Genomic DNA, 17,436 nt, shown 5'->3' with positions numbered 1-17,436 from the left:
CATCGATTGTGATAGCACATACATCTCTATTGATTAGTTCAGAGATGAGTGTAGCAACGATAGCGTTGTTGACAAGCACACATGCTCGAGGCACGACACGCGAATTAGCCATTTATTTTTTACTGAAAGTAGCAGACACCGGATTCACAAGGTTTCCTAGATAGAAATTCCTCTTAGAAGTATACGTAAGGTTCTTGGACTAACGCCACTTGGGCTGTACTGCCCATATCCGCATAGTTGACGTAAGCGCCACTGTAGTTTTCAACACACTTTTGACATTTTAGCAATGAAAAATTCGAAGTTCAAAATTATTTTCCACGTTGATGTTTAACTGGAAGTTAGATTTTGTGTTTTATTGAATAAAACTTGTGACATATTCGCAGATGCGTCAGGCATTAGGTTGTGTATGCTGATTAAGTCAATGGTCAATGGTCGACTATGCGAACATGGGCAGTGTACCATTTTGCATAAGCCTGCAAAGATTGATCGTTACTGTTCTTTTGGGCTGAAGATTGGATCTTTGCTATCCTAACCGTAGCCACTAGCCAAACCAGGCAAGATTAAACTCATTACAATCACAGCAAAAAAAAAAGAACAGCAACAATAAAGCCAGATCAGTATCGATTTGAATGTGCCAAAGGCGAGGATGCACAGAATACACTGTGCAAAACGCATAATGCGAACCCATATAGGTGAAATTTTAAACTAATTAATAACATCTTCATAATCCCGCCCTTATTCAGCCTCAAGTATGAGATTGAAGAATGGCAGCTGATTGTCTCGGAGAAATACAAGGTCCATCGCGCTATTGCTCCGGTTAGTGCAGTAAGGGCAAAATGCTGTGGGGGGGGGTGCCATGGTACTCCATAGGCTCCGTTTGCGATAAGGTTTTTATAAGACCCCCCTAACCATTCATTCCTAGTCACGGTAATCATAAAGCCGCATAACACCTTGAATTAGGGGTCACCTGATCAACCTGGTGATCAACTTCATACGGGCCCAAAAAGCCGGCAAGTGGAGAACCGCTTGAACAATTTTAGATGGAGTTTTTTTTTTTGAAAAATATCCTATGATTTTATAGAGGTATTTCTCAAAGACTGCCTGGAAGAATTTCTCAAGGATCTTTTGACGGTAGCCCCCAACGAGTACCTGAAGAAACTCACTAAGGTATCCCAGGAGAAATTCCCAAAACAAGCCCTACAGAAAGTTTCGATAAAATAAATGGAGAAGTATCCGATTAAATTATCGGTGAATTCCTAAAGGAATCTCTGAAAAAATCTCTAACGAATCCTTTGCAAATTCTTTAGGATACATGAAGAAATTCCTCGGGAAGTTTCCGATAGAATTCCTAAAGGTCCCATTAGACATGGCAAATATTTGGACATATAAGTGTTGCAGGTATAAATATTTGTTACAATATTAAGACAAAATAATTGTTTAATATGTCCTAATTGTAACATTCGCGATTTCTTTGTTTTATATCGGCACCAACATTTCAAAAGGGCGTAACTGCATTTGGAAGTAATACCTTCTTTCAAAGCTGTAGGTTGTACTGCCTCCCTTACACTCAAACCACCGTGGTTGTCGGAAAGAGGAGAGTTTTTCCCATCTGGTACTTGTTGTGAAAAACATGGAAATCATAACACATGATCCACAGCTTTAAAAGAAGGTGATGATTCCAAAAGCAGTTACGCCCTTTTGAAATGTTGGTGTCGATTTTTTTTATAGAAAGAGGAAATCGGATCAGATATGAGCGAGCAATGGCGCTTAAACCTAGGCTTTCGAGCCAGGACATAAGGGGTTAATACCATAAATACCTTTGTCCCATCCCAGGAAGAAGAGGAGCCCCAACGGAGTGACATTAACTTTCTTAGCAACGTCACTCCCAACGTGTTTGCTTCACATTTATTACACATACGATACGGAGCGGCTGACGAGATGTCGCCGTTTCATAGTTCTGTTCAATTGTATTCAATAACGCTGCACAGTAGGCCTGGCCGCTTCAATACTTGTAATACATCTCCGATGCCTTTCAAGTATTGATAATGACAAGAAAAATGGTAGAAGTAGTCGATTCTATCATTTTCCAGGATTCTTTCAATGAATGGCTGTGTATGTGTAGACTAGACTAGACTAGACTAGAAAGAGGAAATCGGATCAGATACCCGAGAGGTGGGTCCTCAGGTTATGTAGGTTTCGACTAAATGGTAAGCGTTCCACCAACTCGGCTCGGGTTCTGGCTAGTACTTACACTACCCGCTGGACTCAAGCAACTGGATGGAGAGGGTGGGACAACTTTACTTGCTGTTGTTCAGCCCGCTATTTTCTCTGTAGTTCAAGTACGATTCAAGAAACCGGTGAAATCTCAACGTGAAAGTAACGGAATCCCACTTGGCCGCCCCCGTGCACATCCTTTCAACAATATTGTCCGGAGTGATATCTAAACCGTATACATACTCGACCTTTGCTCCACGAAGCGTGGGTATTCAAAGAGCACATGCTCCGCGGTCTCGTCACAGTCTGCGCAGTCTGGGCATGCGACCTGACAGAAATTGTGTCCATTGTTCATCTACCCATGCTGAAGAAATCCCATTCCCGCTGCCACTTCAACATAGGCGATGTTCTGACGATCCGCTTTGCGCCTTTTATGCCATGTCGCTCGAAGCACGTTTCGTACTCTGCCATCACTAGTGTTGCGATTTGCAACACTTTGGAAGGGGGATTTCTTCCGCAATTATAAAACTCGATCCAATTCGTGATGATGAATATGGAGATTTATAATTTTCCTGTAAGTTTAACACAATTCAAATATTAGATTCAATAGCTCTTATAAATGTTTTGTAGCTAGTGTAGTGTGGATAACAGTCTTTTTTTGTCTACGTAGGTAGATGTAAGTTTTTATAATATTTATATGTTGCATGAGTATAGATATAAGTTTGTGTGATGATTTATGTAATTTGCTTAAGACAATGAAAGCACTTGCTATAGATATAAGTGTACTTGACAAAGGTTCCAACCAGCATAAACAAGTACTCACGTTTTGTTCCCCTTTAAGTATAACGTTGTGCGATGGTCAGTGTAGCGGATTGAAGCTGCAATCAACATTAATTAGTATTTTTAGAGTAAATATTCCAACTCCTTTCAGATTGCTTACCGCTTATAAGATCTATACCTAGCTTAGTTTATCTAACGAACTTGATTTACAATTCAGTGTGCCTAATTCCTGAAGAGCTCAAATGTGAAAATTAAAAATCATTCACTGGGGTGCTAAAATTCTTCACTCACTAGGACAATTCTACGTAACGTTCTAACGTTCAAATTATACGTTTGTAGTTTAAATTTTGGGGAATGGTTTTAGAATTAATAACTGTGTATGCTAAAGAACACCACATTTGCCTTCGTCATCTAATCTATTGTTCCTCATTGCCCGTCGCGTGTGGACAGCCCGGTCTGTCGATTGCATTGTCAGTCGTTGGCATCTCAGACATTCAACGAGGGGTATTGCAGGACGGTAGAGCTGCGTGCCACACAATACGGTAGGCAACAACTAGTGCTATAGGCATCATGTCCACTAGCACGCATACCGCGTCCTTTGAGACCGTGCGGTATGCGCTGACCATATTAAGGCACATCAGCCTGTGGGTACTCTCGAGTCACTTCACGTATCCGTTGAACACTACCACTAACGCATTCTATCATGCAGTGGCGCCATACCGTAGTATGGAGACTGCTACTGCCGCGAGCAGCTTACGCTTACTCGAGACTATTGCCGAGCGATTGTGCGATATTTGCCAGAAAACCGTTCGCCAGAAAACTATTCGCCAGAATGACAAACGCCAGAAAACCATTTGCCAGAATGTACTATTTGCCAGAATACTATTTGCCCGAAAGTACCAATTGCCAGAATGTACCAATCCCCAGAATTTAATATTAAATATTAAATTCCGGGGATTGGTACATTCTGGCAAATGGTACTTTCGGGCAAATAGAAATTTTCTCCATTTTCTTAGAACTAATTGAAACTAGAGATGTGATTGTGAGAATTTAGTTGATATAATTCAGTCCATAAACATGAAAAATGTCGTCAGTTTCAATCTTTGACAGTAAATCAATATGTTCACTGCTAGCATGATCTCTTGGTTTGTTTCGATAAAGGACGACTAGGGCTAGAACAACGAAAACAGCTGGAAATGATTCACCGGTAGATATTGAGCAAAGAGAAAATCGATGAAGAGAAATCGAGCAGATATACCTGTATGATACTAAGCGCAAGACTTCGATGTAACTAGGCTATAAGTGCATAGGTTCACACACATCAGATATGGCGAAAATACTGCTGACCGAAGTCCATTAGGCCGAATGGTCAATGGGTAGACATGATGATCACGAATCGCAATTCACTGATTATGGAACAGGAATCGGAACGGTTTCTTAAATTTGTTCGGTTTTCCAATAATTAGCTGATACTTCTACAATAATAATTATGCATTATTGTGTTACCGCAATCAACAAATAATGTCAAAATCCAGTCTTATTAACTAAGAAGAACAGCCTATGTTTAAAAGAAGGCAAAATTCACTAGTGGAACATCAACGGTTTCGGTGCAAAAAAAACTATTTTTCTACAACGAAACTATTCTCTCTAGTTCAAATAGTGAATTTTTCCTTCTTCTAAACATAGGCTGTTCTTTCTAGTTTCATTAGGGGTACTCTGGTTATTTGAAATGTTTCATGAATTTGCGAATGAAATAATCAAAAAATGCCTTGGTGATCGCGACGTTTAATCCGTTCAATCAATTTTCGTTGTTAAGTGAATCCCCCTATTGTAAGACTAGTTTTTGGCATAAATTGTTGATTATGTTATTTAGAACCATAAAGCAATATTGGTATTGCGGAACTGATAGTTTAATTATTGAAAAAAAAAATAATAGATCTTAAACCCGTTTATTGTTCCTATATTTAAAAGAAGAAAAAATTCATGGGTAAACTATTGTAGCTCCAACTTCAACAATTATTTTAACATCATAAAAGAAGAAAACGAAAAAAATGGCTTTCCGCAAAATAACTTTTTGACCTGAACTGCTACCAAATGACATTCGACCCAACGGCCTTCAGCCGAATGCCCTAATATCATAGATATTAAGATTCTATAACAGTAGCCGGAGCGCCATTAGTCATAATACCATAAGCCCAAATATGTTAAGCTCACATGTTACAATCACCGTGATAAGGGAATATATTGGTTAAAATTGGCGCAAATAAACTAAGCAGTTCATCTAGAAAGAACAGCAGATGATTGGAAGAAGGAAAAAAACTTAGAATTAATTTCCTCAAGAACAAGCTTTTTATAGCATTTGATCAAGTGATATTCGGCCAAATGGTACATTCAAGCTTGTGATGTTGGGGGTACTGGCTTTCGAGCAGTGATAGTCAGGCTAATGGTATAGGTAAAACCGTCACTTAAGTTATTATTTCTGTGTATTTTACTCGTTGCTTCCAAAAGGTTTTTGTTTATGGTAGTCGAGTGACTTAAGTGTGTGATCAACAATTCCGGGTAATTTTGCTGTTTGGCACAAAAATTATGATTTTAAGTGATCATGTCATTGTTTTTGTCAAAAATAATCTTAAAAAATTACTTTCAATTGAAAGAAAGGAATCTTTAAAAAATATAAGTAAAGCCAAAAATTCCATATCAGTAAAAGCTGGAAAGAACATCCTATGTGTTGAAGAAACGAAAATCTTTGATGAGTGTTGATCAAATTCCGTCAAAATAATATTTGATCAATTGGATCCACATTATGATCAACTTGTCCACAAGACAAAATTGTGGAAAAGTTGTAATTGAAAAAATAAGCATGTTCGGATTTCAGGAACTGGTTCTGAAGCAGACTCTAGTTTTTGGTCAGCTCAACTGCAATAATTTTATTTTTATTAGTTTGTTATAATTTGTTGTGTTTGTTACTTACAAAGTAGTTTCCTTTTCCAGCCTTCGTACTCTTCCCGTTTTATTTTGATTTGCAACTCTACACCTAATATTAACAAATTCTCACTATTAGATTGTTTCATTCTTCTGTTTCTCTACTACTTACGTTTCTTTGATTCCGTTTCCCGTATTCCACCTAATTTAGCATATAATTCCCGAAACTGTCCGAAATTCAGCTTTCAATGTGCCGCAATCACCTAACCATCAACAATATTTATTTATGTTAATTTCATTCTTATTTCGTTTCAGGTTTTATTTTCATTTTTACTTACAGGTCATCAACGACATTAACCAGTCCTCCTCTACTTCAAATTTCAGTATTTTAGTTATTTTATACAGAAAAATATAGTTTTAATAAATCTCAAGCTTCTACCACTCCACTCATTTGATATTATTTACTTTTTCTCCCCCTCTTATTTTCTCTCTTCCGTGCCAGTTTTCAGATCTGACGTTTTGCCCATTCCAATTTCCAGGCCATTGTCTCCAGTGCCCAGCGGTGTTGACAGTTCCCCAGCCCGTAACTCCGGTCCAGGGTTACCTGAGAATCCGGATTTAGCATCTTGTATTTCCAACACCGCCAAGTTTGCCGTTGCTCTTCGATACACACCCCCTGCTGTTCTCACGTTCGCCTGTCTGATCCTCCCATCTTTCCCTGCAAACACTTCTTCCACCACGCCTCTGGTCCAATTCTTCCTGTTCTTTCCCTCTACTACAAATACGAGGTCTCCTACTTGAAGAGGCTTCGTGTCGTCAAACCACTTGGTACGCTGATTGATTGTGGGCAGATACTATTTGTACCACCGCTCCCACATCTTGTCTGCTAAGTACTGGGACCGTTTGTATACATTCCTCAACGCCTCCGCAAACTCAGTTGTTCTAGTCTGCTCAACGTCCATGTCACGTACTGTCCCACGAAGAAAATGGTTTGGGGTAATGGCTTCAACCTCTGTAGGTTCTAGTGATTTATACGTTAGAGGTCGCGTATTAATCATATCCTCTGCTTCGCTCAATGTTGTCATCAGGATTTCATCGGTGAGTTTCCTACCGTCGTTCAGCGCCAACATTGCTTCCTTGACCGACCTCACCATTCTCTCCCAAATCCCGCCCATATGTGGGGCTCCGGGAGGGTTGAAGTTCCATTTTGTCGTGGCACTGCTTACTGCTTCAGCACAGTCGTTTTCAATACGCTTCAGCAACTCCTTACTAGCTCCTTTAAAATTGGTGCCATTATCGGAAAAGAATTCCTCGGGGCATCCTCGCCTACAGATGAATCTTCTAATTGCCATCAGGCATGATTGTGAAGATAGCGAATGGGCCACCTCTAGGTGGACAGCTCTGATACACAAACAAGTGAAAAGCGCTACCCACCTCTTTTCACTCCGACGACCAACTGTTACCTCGATAGGACCCAGGTAATCTACTCCTACGGCACTAAATGGACGTAAGTGTGGCGAAATACGCTGGATCGGCAATGGACCCATCAAAGGAATACTGGGACGAGAATGTCGTACCTTGCACTTGTTGCAACTTCGTACAACTTGACCAACTGTCGCCCGTAAGTTTGGGATATGGAACTTCTGCCGAAGTTCGTTCACGACAGTCTCCTTATTTGCGTGTCCATACCTCTCATGATAATGCAGTATCAACTTTCTGGTGATGTCGTGAGATCTGGATAGGATGATAGGGTACTTCAAGTCGAACGGAAGGGATTCTGCAGCTTCCATCCTTCCACCCATTCGGATAACACCATCTTCGTCAAAAACTGGTGTCAACTTGTATAGTACACTTGATTTTTCTATCTGCAACGTTCGCCGACTATCGTTTTCTTCCCGGTTCCGCAAAAGAATCGCCACTTCGTCTGGAAAGCTCTTGCTCTGCACTGACTTCCATAGAACATTTTCAGCGCGCATCAATTCCTCCTGCTGGAGCGGACGGCACACGGTCGATCTCTTGCCTCTGATCATAGACAATTGCTTCAGCGTAGCTTTCGATGTGAAAATAGGCTGACCGCTCTTCTTCCGCTTACAGTTTTCTATGAAGCGAATTGCTGTTGCTGTACTTCTTAGTAGTCTTGTCCATCTCGAAAACCTTTCGCTGTCGATAACTTCTCCTACCAAACTCGCTCTATGGTGCAACATAACCCCTCGCACTTCCTCTTCCGTTTCTCCAACCGGCATTGCTTGTGAAGGCCACTGTTCTTCAGGATCGTGCAGAAACCTAGGACCGGTGAACCAACATCCACCGCTTTCCAAACATGGTGCTCGTCCCCACTTCGTCAGAATATCTGCTGCGTTTAACTTGGACGGAACCCAGCGCCAATCTGAAGATCTAGTCAACTCCAACACTTCACCAATACGGAAAGCCACGAATTGCTTAAACTTGTGTTGGTCGGATAGGATCCAACTTCGCACCGTTTGAGAGTCGGTCCAAAGAACGTATCGTTGAAATTTGATAGAGTGGGTGCTAAGAATCGTGTGCAGCATTCGTGCTCCCATAACAGCTGCCATTAACTCCAAGCGTGGAATCGATTGTCTTTTGAGTGGCGCCACCTTTGATCGGGACATCATTAGACAACACCTAACATCTCCATTGACGACCGTTCGCAGATAAGCGACGCAACCATATGCATACTCACTGGCGTCCGCGAAAATATGCAATTCCGTCGATTCGATAGATGACCAAGGGGTTTCTCCAAAGTAGCAGCGTGGGATTCTCGCCGCTTCTACCTCCGGAAGTAAACCGATCCATCGTTTCCATTTCATCCAACAATCGTCATTCACTTCATCGTCCCAAGCGCAGCCTGTCCTCCAAAGGTCCTGTACGAGAATTTTTCCATGGACTGTGAAAGGCGTCAGAAGTCCTAAGGGATCAAAAAATCCCATAACGCAGCTGAGGACAATTCTCTTCGTCGGCCGCCTTGAACCGTTCAGGAGACTTGGAGATGTTCACGGTGCTCCGTCGAAAACGAAAACGTGTCTTGATTCGGATCCCATATGATTCCAAGGACTCTTTCACTGCCGCTTTCCTTGACTCGACCGAAATGGACTGGTTGAGCAGCCTCTGCCACTCCTAAACTGCGAAGAACTTCAGGTGCATTCGAAACCCAATGTCTCAGTTCAAATCCTCCTTGTGCATGGATGAAACTAACTTCTTTCGCCCGCTGTATTGCCTCTTCGATGGTGTCGACGCTATCGAAATAATCATCGACATAATGACAGTCAATGATAGCTGCAGATGCCTCCGGATATTCAGCAGCATACTCCATCGCATTTTGGTTTTTAACATATTGGGCCGAACATGGCGAGCATGTCGACCCAAAGGTAGCCACGTCCATGACGAAGATGTTGATGGGGTCGTCCTTCTTCATACGAAATACGAAACGCTGTGCTTGTTTGTCGACTTCTATGATCCGCAGCTGATGGTACATTTCGCGGATATCGCCGCCGAAAGCAATTCTGTGTTCTCGGAATCTAGTAACCACCGAGACCAGCGGAGTCAACAAATCTGGCCCTGTTAACAACTGCGAGTTCAGAGAAACACCATTTACTGTAGCGGCGGCATCCCAAACCAAACGCACTTTCCCCGGTTTGCGAGGATTTAGGACGACGTTCAGCGGGAGATACCAAACCTTCTCAGGATCGGTTCTAGATATTTCCTCTTCCGTGGCCAAGTGCGCGTAGCCCTTTTGCTGGTACTCCACTACTTGTTTGCGGACGTTTTCATATAGCTCTGGATCCTTCTCCAGCTTTCGTTCCAGGTGCAACAACCGTCTAACAGCCATTTCATAGCTGTCGGGAAACTTCACATGATCGGTCTTCCAGAGTAGTCCAGTCTCGAACTGATTCCCGATTCGTTTCGTTGTCCTTCGCATGATACTGAGAGCCCTTTCATCATCTCGTGATTCCTTTTTTATAGTAACCACTGACTCGTCCAATGCATAGTGCGTTTTTATAAGGTCGTGCAGATTTTCGTTGCTAACTCCGTCGTGGAAACCTAAAACCGCATTCGCACTGGATACAGGTTCCTTCCTTGGTCCATACACAGTCCACCCTAGCTTGCACCGAACAGCGATCGGTTCGCCAGGGGCACCCCACTTTGCTTCAATGGGCGCAAATGAATGGAGGTTGTTTAGGCCAATCAGCATACCGGGCCGGGCATCTCGATACGATGTAATTGGCAGATTCTGTAGATGCCTGTACTGCTTTGACATCGCTGCAGCATCCAGCGATTGCACCGGGAGGCGTAGACTTTCCACCGTATACACATGATTTAACAGAAGCCGTTCTTCGCTATCGATTGCCGAGGACCATACACTAACTCGTTTCGCACTTTTTTCCTCACGGAAGATGTCAGCTGTCCAGGTGATTGTTAGACGCTCCGGGACTCCCACAACGCCCAAATAGTCCGCCAACTCGTTTTCGATCATCGTAACTGATGCACCCTCATCGAGAAAAGCTAACGTAGTGACCGCTTTGTCACCGCAGAACAGACGCACTGGAATGATCCGGAAGAGGATTGAACTCGCTGTTCGAATGTGAACACTGGTTCCAACGACGCTTCCTACCGGATGGAGAAGCGGATTATGTCGTTGTTGGCATCCACCTACGTCACAGCGGATCTTGAATTTGCAGGATGCATTTCCATGGTCGTTCAAACAAATGTTGCACAATTTCCATCTCGTAACGATGTTCATCCGGTCAGCGTAGGCCAGTTTCCGAAAATCCTCGCAGAACCGCAAACGATGATCGGTACGCTGACATGCCTTGCATGCCTTCAGCTTTGTCCTGTCGACTGGAACTCTTGAGATGCTGTTGGTGGTATCATGGTTCATTACTACACCTTTCTCCATGATTCTGGCTCTGCTACCATCGCTGTTACCCCGATTACCTCGCACTGCCTTTGGCTCATGCTTTTGATCGAGACAAACATTCGCTTCACATGCTTCCTCAACGATGCTCGCAACAAAATCGGTAAACGTTCGTAATGTTACGCGTTTCTTCGTCCTCTTGAACCGGACCCACTCTCGTTTGTCATTGGCCGGCAGTTTATCAACCAAATCTTGAATTAGGATCGGATTGACCATGTGTTGCTGCAGGTTCGCCGCCTCCAGGTGCTCACAGAGTTGTTCGATAGCATTCCCAAAAGGAACAAACGTCGCTAACTTGTCTGGCTTTGGAGGCTCTAATCTTCGAATACGCTCTAGGTGACTTTGGAGAATCAGTTCGGGCCGTCCGTACAGCTGACGAAGTTTGTCGATAATCTTCGGCACACATCTTGGAAGTATCAGCTGACCTCGCACACTTTCGAGTGCCGGACCTTTCAAGCTTTCTTGAAGTCTGACGAGGTTTTCCACATCGCTAAATCCACACGCTTCGTTCGATGCTACGTATGTCCCGTAGAAGAGTGGCCAATCTTCCGGTTTGCCTGTGAAGACCGGCAATTTTTTCGAAACCCCATTTCGCGCAGCCAGTTGGCTTTTAGTGGGGCCAATTTGCTGTCGCCCCAGCCCGTAGGCAGTCGCATGGCTACGACCCGCAGCTTCTTCGGAATCTCCTTCGTCTTCACTGTCATCTTCTTCGTATTCGTCTTCTGTACCGCTAACCGCATCTTCGCTACTTGAATCCTTCACTTTATTTGCAACTCCCATCCGACTCATGTTCCTTAAACCGCTTTTCTCACGAAACAGGGCATTTTCCGCTACGTCCAACTTACGTACGTCACGTTGCTTCCCGGAAACGCCGGGTATGGGTGATCTCTCAGCCTTCTTTGGTTGCATTTCCTCTTTGGCCTTCTGCATGTTCACCATTTCTTGGTCCAGTCCATCCATGCACCTTTGGTATGACAGCCGCATCGTCTTCATTTTCTCGAAATGTTCCGTTTTTTCCTCCAAAGCGCGATCGAGCAAAAGCTTCTCTTGGGTTAACTCCTTTTCTCGTAACTCTTTCTCCATCTCCATCTTTTTCTCCTTCAGCACTCGCTGGAATTCCATTTCCTTTTCCCGAAACACCTTTTCGAACTCCAGCTCTTCCATTTGCTTCGCGTATTCTTCTTCCATGGCTTTCAGCTTTTGCTCCTGAACGGTCGAGGATCCCGACGGCTGATCCTTTACGGCGGAACGGGTGGAATTCTTTTTGTTGTTTGATTTTTTCACCTTTTTCGCTGCTTCCTGGCAGGCGGATTCCGAGCAGAACCATCGTTTCTCCTTTTTTACGGCCTCTGTCGCTCCCACACATCGATAGTGGAACCATCGGTTACACGCATCACAACCGACCATTGGTTCATTCGTTGTAGACGTCTGGTTACAGGCCGAACAAGGAGTCATCGTGAGATCCAGATCATCATGATCGGAAAGATTTGAGGTTAGATCCGACTGACTCATTACTTTTTGAGTTTGTTCGGATTTCAGGAACTGGTTCTGAAGCAGACTCTAGTTTTTGGTCAGCTCAACTGCAATAATTTTATTTTTATTAGTTTGTTATAATTTGTTGTGTTTGTTACTTACAAAGTAGTTTCCTTTTCCAGCCTTCGTACTCTTCCCGTTTTATTTTGATTTGCAACTCTACACCTAATATTAACAAATTCTCACTATTAGATTGTTTCATTCTTCTGTTTCTCTACTACTTACGTTTCTTTGATTCCGTTTCCCGTATTCCACCTAATTTAGCATATAATTCCCGAAACTGTCCGAAATTCAGCTTTCAATGTGCCGCAATCACCTAACCATCAACAATATTTATTTATGTTAATTTCATTCTTATTTCGTTTCAGGTTTTATTTTCATTTTTACTTACAGGTCATCAACGACATTAACCAGTCCTCCTCTACTTCAAATTTCAGTATTTTAGTTATTTTATACAGAAAAATATAGTTTTAATAAATCTCAAGCTTCTACCACTCCACTCATTTGATATTATTTACTTTTTCTCCCCCTCTTATTTTCTCTCTTCCGTGCCAGTTTTCAGATCTGACGTTTTGCCCATTCCAATTTCCAGGCCATTGTCTCCAGTGCCCAGCGGTGTTGACAAAGCAGTTGTGCGCAATAAAATGATTAAATTACATTCGTCAAACAATAGGCTTTTCTTTAAAAGTTACTCTAAAACCATTTCTTGTATGCTCATACATCAGTTCCAATAATTTATTTAACTTTCGCATATAAATCTGAAATTTTTACAATCGTTATCGTGGGCTAATCGATCCCAAACAAATAAAAAAAAAAACACAATTTATGTTTCAATGAGAATGTTTTAAATTATCATTAGATTGGGAACACTTTCTGGATTGAGAACTTTGGAAAATTTCTGGGAAATGGTACTTTCTGGGGAATGGTACATTCTGGCAAATGATTTTCTGGGAAATGGTTCTTTCTGGCAAACGGTTTTCTGGGAAATGGTATTTTCTGGCAAATGTCTTTCTGGCCAATGGCATTCTGGCGAATGGTTTTCTGGCAAATATCGCACAATCTTGCCGAGCTATTTGACATTATCTTTGACAATGGCATTATCGCCATGCTTGTCCTTTGCAGGTATATTCCACGTGGCTTCCAAATTTCAGCTTATAATCGATCAGGCGTTGATCGTGCAGAACGCCTGTGATGACCACTGCCTGTTGTTCAGACTTTCGGTTGTTTACCGCCACCACCTCCGTTTTGTGGTGCGCGAGTGTCGACTGTCTCGACCTCATCTAGTCCTCCACTATGCCTAATGTGTGCGTTGCTGTCAGTTCAACTTCCTCTATCGACTCACTGCAAACCACGAGGTTACCCGACTAGCTTTACGCCCTGTTGAAGTTTGAGCCTCAATACGCAATCATACGCCGCGTTCCATAGTACCGGGCCCAGGATGAACCTCTGAGGTACCCCGCGGTGATCTTGCAGCTATTCTCGCCTTCCTCAGTCTCATAGATTTGCACCCTATTCTGGAAGTAGCTCTCCAGTATCCAGCAAAGGCTAACCGGGACTCCTAGGTGGTGTATGGTGCACTCCCAAGTAACACACATGTTATATAAAAGTTACGACAGCGGAAGTTTTGGTTGTATAGAAGTTTATTTTCCGTTATTTCAACACAATGTAAGAATTACGTAAAATAAACTTCTATACAACCAAAACTTGCGCTGTCGTAACTCTATTATAACATGTGTGTTGCTTGGGCTGGATTCACGGTCGGTCCATTAAGTTTTTGTAATAGATTTTTTTGTCTTTATTAACGAGATTTTTAACCCTAGGCTAGTTCGTATCGGGACATACGCTTTACTTCCTTTCCGAAGGAAGAACCTACACTTTTATGTGAGTATGTTGAGAGTGAGATTCGATCCCAGGACCTCTGTGTCTTGTGCTCTAACCACCGCACCAGGTCCACCATTTTCGTGCCTGCCACACGATATACACATGCAAAATGGCCATTGGCAGAGGATGCTCTCAGTTAACATTTGTGGAAGTGCTCATGAAACAAGCTGAGTTGCAGGCTCTGTCCGAGTTGGTACGTTGCGCCAAGAAAAGGAAGAAGAAGAAGAAAAAGTAGGCATTTACGGGTTGGACAGTGATATGATTTTTTTCAAACTTGTTTCCTTAACACATAGCACACCACTTCGGTAGAAATCGGTTTAATCTAGGATTTTGTACTTTGCTTACCGACTATGTAATGTACAATCGAATTTGGCGAATGCTATGAATGTTTCATTGAGCGAATGGAATAAAGGTGGTCCATTTCACCATGCACTTGATCCACTAGATGCGTGTCGAAGGGAAGGCTAGACAGATTATTTCGTAGAGTAAGAGCACCGACAATACGCGTAACGATTTTTTTCACAGTTTTTAGGCGGAGCACGGTTTTCGCATTCACATTGCATTTTTTTTTTCAAATAACCGCCTCTATGAAGTAAAAATTCAAATTGCCTGTATCTTTTCGCCCACGTAAATGCCCGCCTAGCCAATCCTACCATCATCCAGCAGCATCAACGCAATGGGGAAGTTTTCCTCTAGGAAAGCAAACCTACTTTCGAGTTGTGCTTGAATTGCAAAATGGGGCACAAAGTTGCCGAACCATGTTTATGCTAATCGACGCATCAAGCTTGGGTTTGGGTGGCTTCTATTCCCCATACTAAGAGCAGTAGGGTCAACAAAGCCAAAAGTCAAGAAGGATACCGAATCCGATACGGCTGAATAAATATGAGGGAGGTTTGATGTGTCTCACGCATTGTACATAGTTTGTGTGTATGTTAAGCTTTTGATGCGAAGGCTTTTAGAAGTTAGCGATGATGCCCCGAAAATCTCACAATGAGAGGTCGAATAATGAGAAATGGGTGATGAAAGGTCAGCCATGTGGAATAAAATTATTTTACTAAAATGAGAATTAGAGAACACAATTTAAAAGTAGTGATGATCGAGAAGAGTTTACAATTTGTGTTTCAAAATTACTAGGGCCCCGACTGGAACGGGAATCGTATGTGCCGTCTCCGGATTGGCGATCCATTGCCCTAACCACTAGGCTAGCTGGATACTTCTTTGAAAAGTTTATCCGAACTAACATTTCATCTTTTCTTTTTATTTTCAGGTATACCATTGCACACGAATGCGTGAGGTTGGAATACACCTCCTAGGGTGTTTAAACTTCAACATTTAATTAAGGTACCATTAGGTATTCATAATCTTCAAACACATACACACTTTCGAATTAAAACGGGTCTACTTGGTAAGTATTTGTATGAGTAATCTAGTCGGTGGTTAGACCGAGGCCTGTGTGTCCTCTGCTGTACGTAGGAGTCGTCTCCATTCTACTCGGTCCATGGCTGTGTCACGGCTCCAGTCACGCATTCTGAATTCGAAGAGTTCGCAGATCGTCCTCCACTTGATCGTCCCACCTAGCTCATTGCGTACCACGTCTCGTGGTCGGATGACTCTCGTGAACCATTTTAGTCGGGTTGCTATCCGACATCGTAGCCTCCCGATTTTCGCGGTATGGACGATGGTTGGTTCTCTCAGCAGCTGATGCAGCTCGTGGTTCATTCGCCTTCTACAAGTCCCGTATTCCATCTGTACTCCGCCGTAGATGGTACGCAACACCTTCCGCTCCAAAACTCCTAGGGCGCCTTGATTCTCTGCGCGTAGAGTCCATGCTTCGTGCCCATAAAGGATTACCGGTCTAATCAGCGTTTTAGAGATAGTTAACTTCATGTGACGGCGAACTTTGTTCTTCGTTGAGTTCTGCGGTGTCCACAGTAAGCTCGATTTTCTGCCACAATGCGTATCTGAATTTCTCTGCTAGTGCCGTTGCCGTCGGTTACCAGTCACCAGAGCCCAAGTACACGAATTCTTCAACCGCCTTGATTTCATCACAGTTAGAAATGGGAGATGGCGGGCGCGTAAATTCCTCCATGTAGCCCTTTGACATCATGTATGTACTTCGTCTTCGACACATGAATGAATAATCCGATTCGCCAGGCTTTATTCTTTAGTGGGATGTACGTTTCCGCCATCGTCTCAAATTTACGAGCAATAATATCAATATCATCAATGGAACCAAGCAGTTGAACGGGCTTTGTGAAAATCGTTCCACTCGTGTTTATTCCGCTGTTTATCCGTAAGGACGAAAGACGATCATCTTGCTGTAACCCTCTGCGAGATTCGAAGGGACTTGATGGTGTCCCTGATACTCGAACTATGCACATCACTCGATCCATTGTCGCCTTAATCAACCGTTTAGGGGCTGTCCATAAACCACGTGGTCATTTTTTTGGGACTTTTCAACCCAACCCCCCCCCCCACCCCCCGCGTGGCCATTAGTCCATACAAAAATTTTTATTTGTCCTTACAAAATGGTCATTGGGTGAACCCCCCCCCCCCCCTCATGACCACGTGGTTTATGGACAGCCCCTTATCCGGGAATCCATATTCGTGAATAATCTGCCATAGCTGGTCTCGATCGATTGTATCATACGCCGATTTGAATTCGATGAACAAGTGATGTGTGGGCACGTTGTATTCGCGGAATTTCTGCAACACCTGGCGGATGGCGAACATCTGGTCCGTTGTAGCGCGTTCACCCATAAATCCAGCCTGATATTGCCCCACGAACTCTCTTGCAATCGGTGATAGACGGCGGCATAAAATTTGAGAGAGTATCTTGTAGGTAGCACTCAGTAGTGCAATAGCGCAATAGTTTCCGCAATTCAACTTGTCGCCTTTTTTGTAGATGGGACACACGATACCTTCCATCCATTTCTCCGGTAATACTTTCGCCTCTCAAATCTTTGTAATGACCCAGTATAGTGCTCTCACCAGAGCTGCCCATATTCGCATAGTAGACGTAACCACCATTACCAATGTAAACATACACAAGCAAATATCTGACGCATGTGCATATTTCTGACCAGTTTTATGGTGCCGAATACAAAATTTAACCGTTAGTTGGATGTCAACGTAAAAAAGAAAATCTTCAACTTCGTATTATTCATGGTAAA

At 43.0% G+C, this 17,436-nt stretch overlaps 2 protein-coding genes across 4 annotated transcripts in view; one reads left to right on the top strand and one right to left on the bottom strand.

Moving 5' to 3' along the window:
- The window catches only part of LOC109426789 (sodium channel protein 60E), an 820,640-nt gene that overhangs the window by 217,743 nt on the left and 585,461 nt on the right, over positions 1 to 17,436 (top strand). The gene's annotated exons all lie outside the window — the stretch shown is intronic.
- LOC134288494 (uncharacterized) lies at positions 5,892 to 12,999 on the bottom strand. 3 transcript variants are annotated; one of them, XR_009997981.1, is made up of 3 exons: positions 6,255 to 12,999; positions 6,089 to 6,179; positions 5,892 to 6,028 (listed from the first exon to the last, which is right to left on the bottom strand). XR_009997981.1 is itself a non-coding variant. In XM_062853519.1 (3 exons), exon 3 carries the CDS (start codon positions 12,359 to 12,361, stop codon positions 8,909 to 8,911), a length of 3,453 nt encoding a protein of 1,150 aa, XP_062709503.1. In that variant the 5' UTR covers positions 12,362 to 12,547; positions 12,608 to 12,698; positions 12,774 to 12,999; the 3' UTR covers positions 5,892 to 8,908. The 3 variants fall into 3 exon arrangements, 2 of the variants coding, with proteins under 2 accessions (XP_062709503.1, XP_062709502.1); XM_062853519.1 differs by having other exon boundaries at positions 5,892 to 12,547; positions 12,608 to 12,698; positions 12,774 to 12,999; XM_062853518.1 differs by having other exon boundaries at positions 5,892 to 12,698; positions 12,774 to 12,999.

Source organism: Aedes albopictus, chromosome 2 (genome assembly GCF_035046485.1).
Source record: "Aedes albopictus strain Foshan chromosome 2, AalbF5, whole genome shotgun sequence".
NCBI lineage: Eukaryota > Metazoa > Arthropoda > Insecta > Diptera > Culicidae > Aedes > Aedes albopictus.
This window is presented reverse-complemented; position numbering and strand designations above follow the sequence as displayed.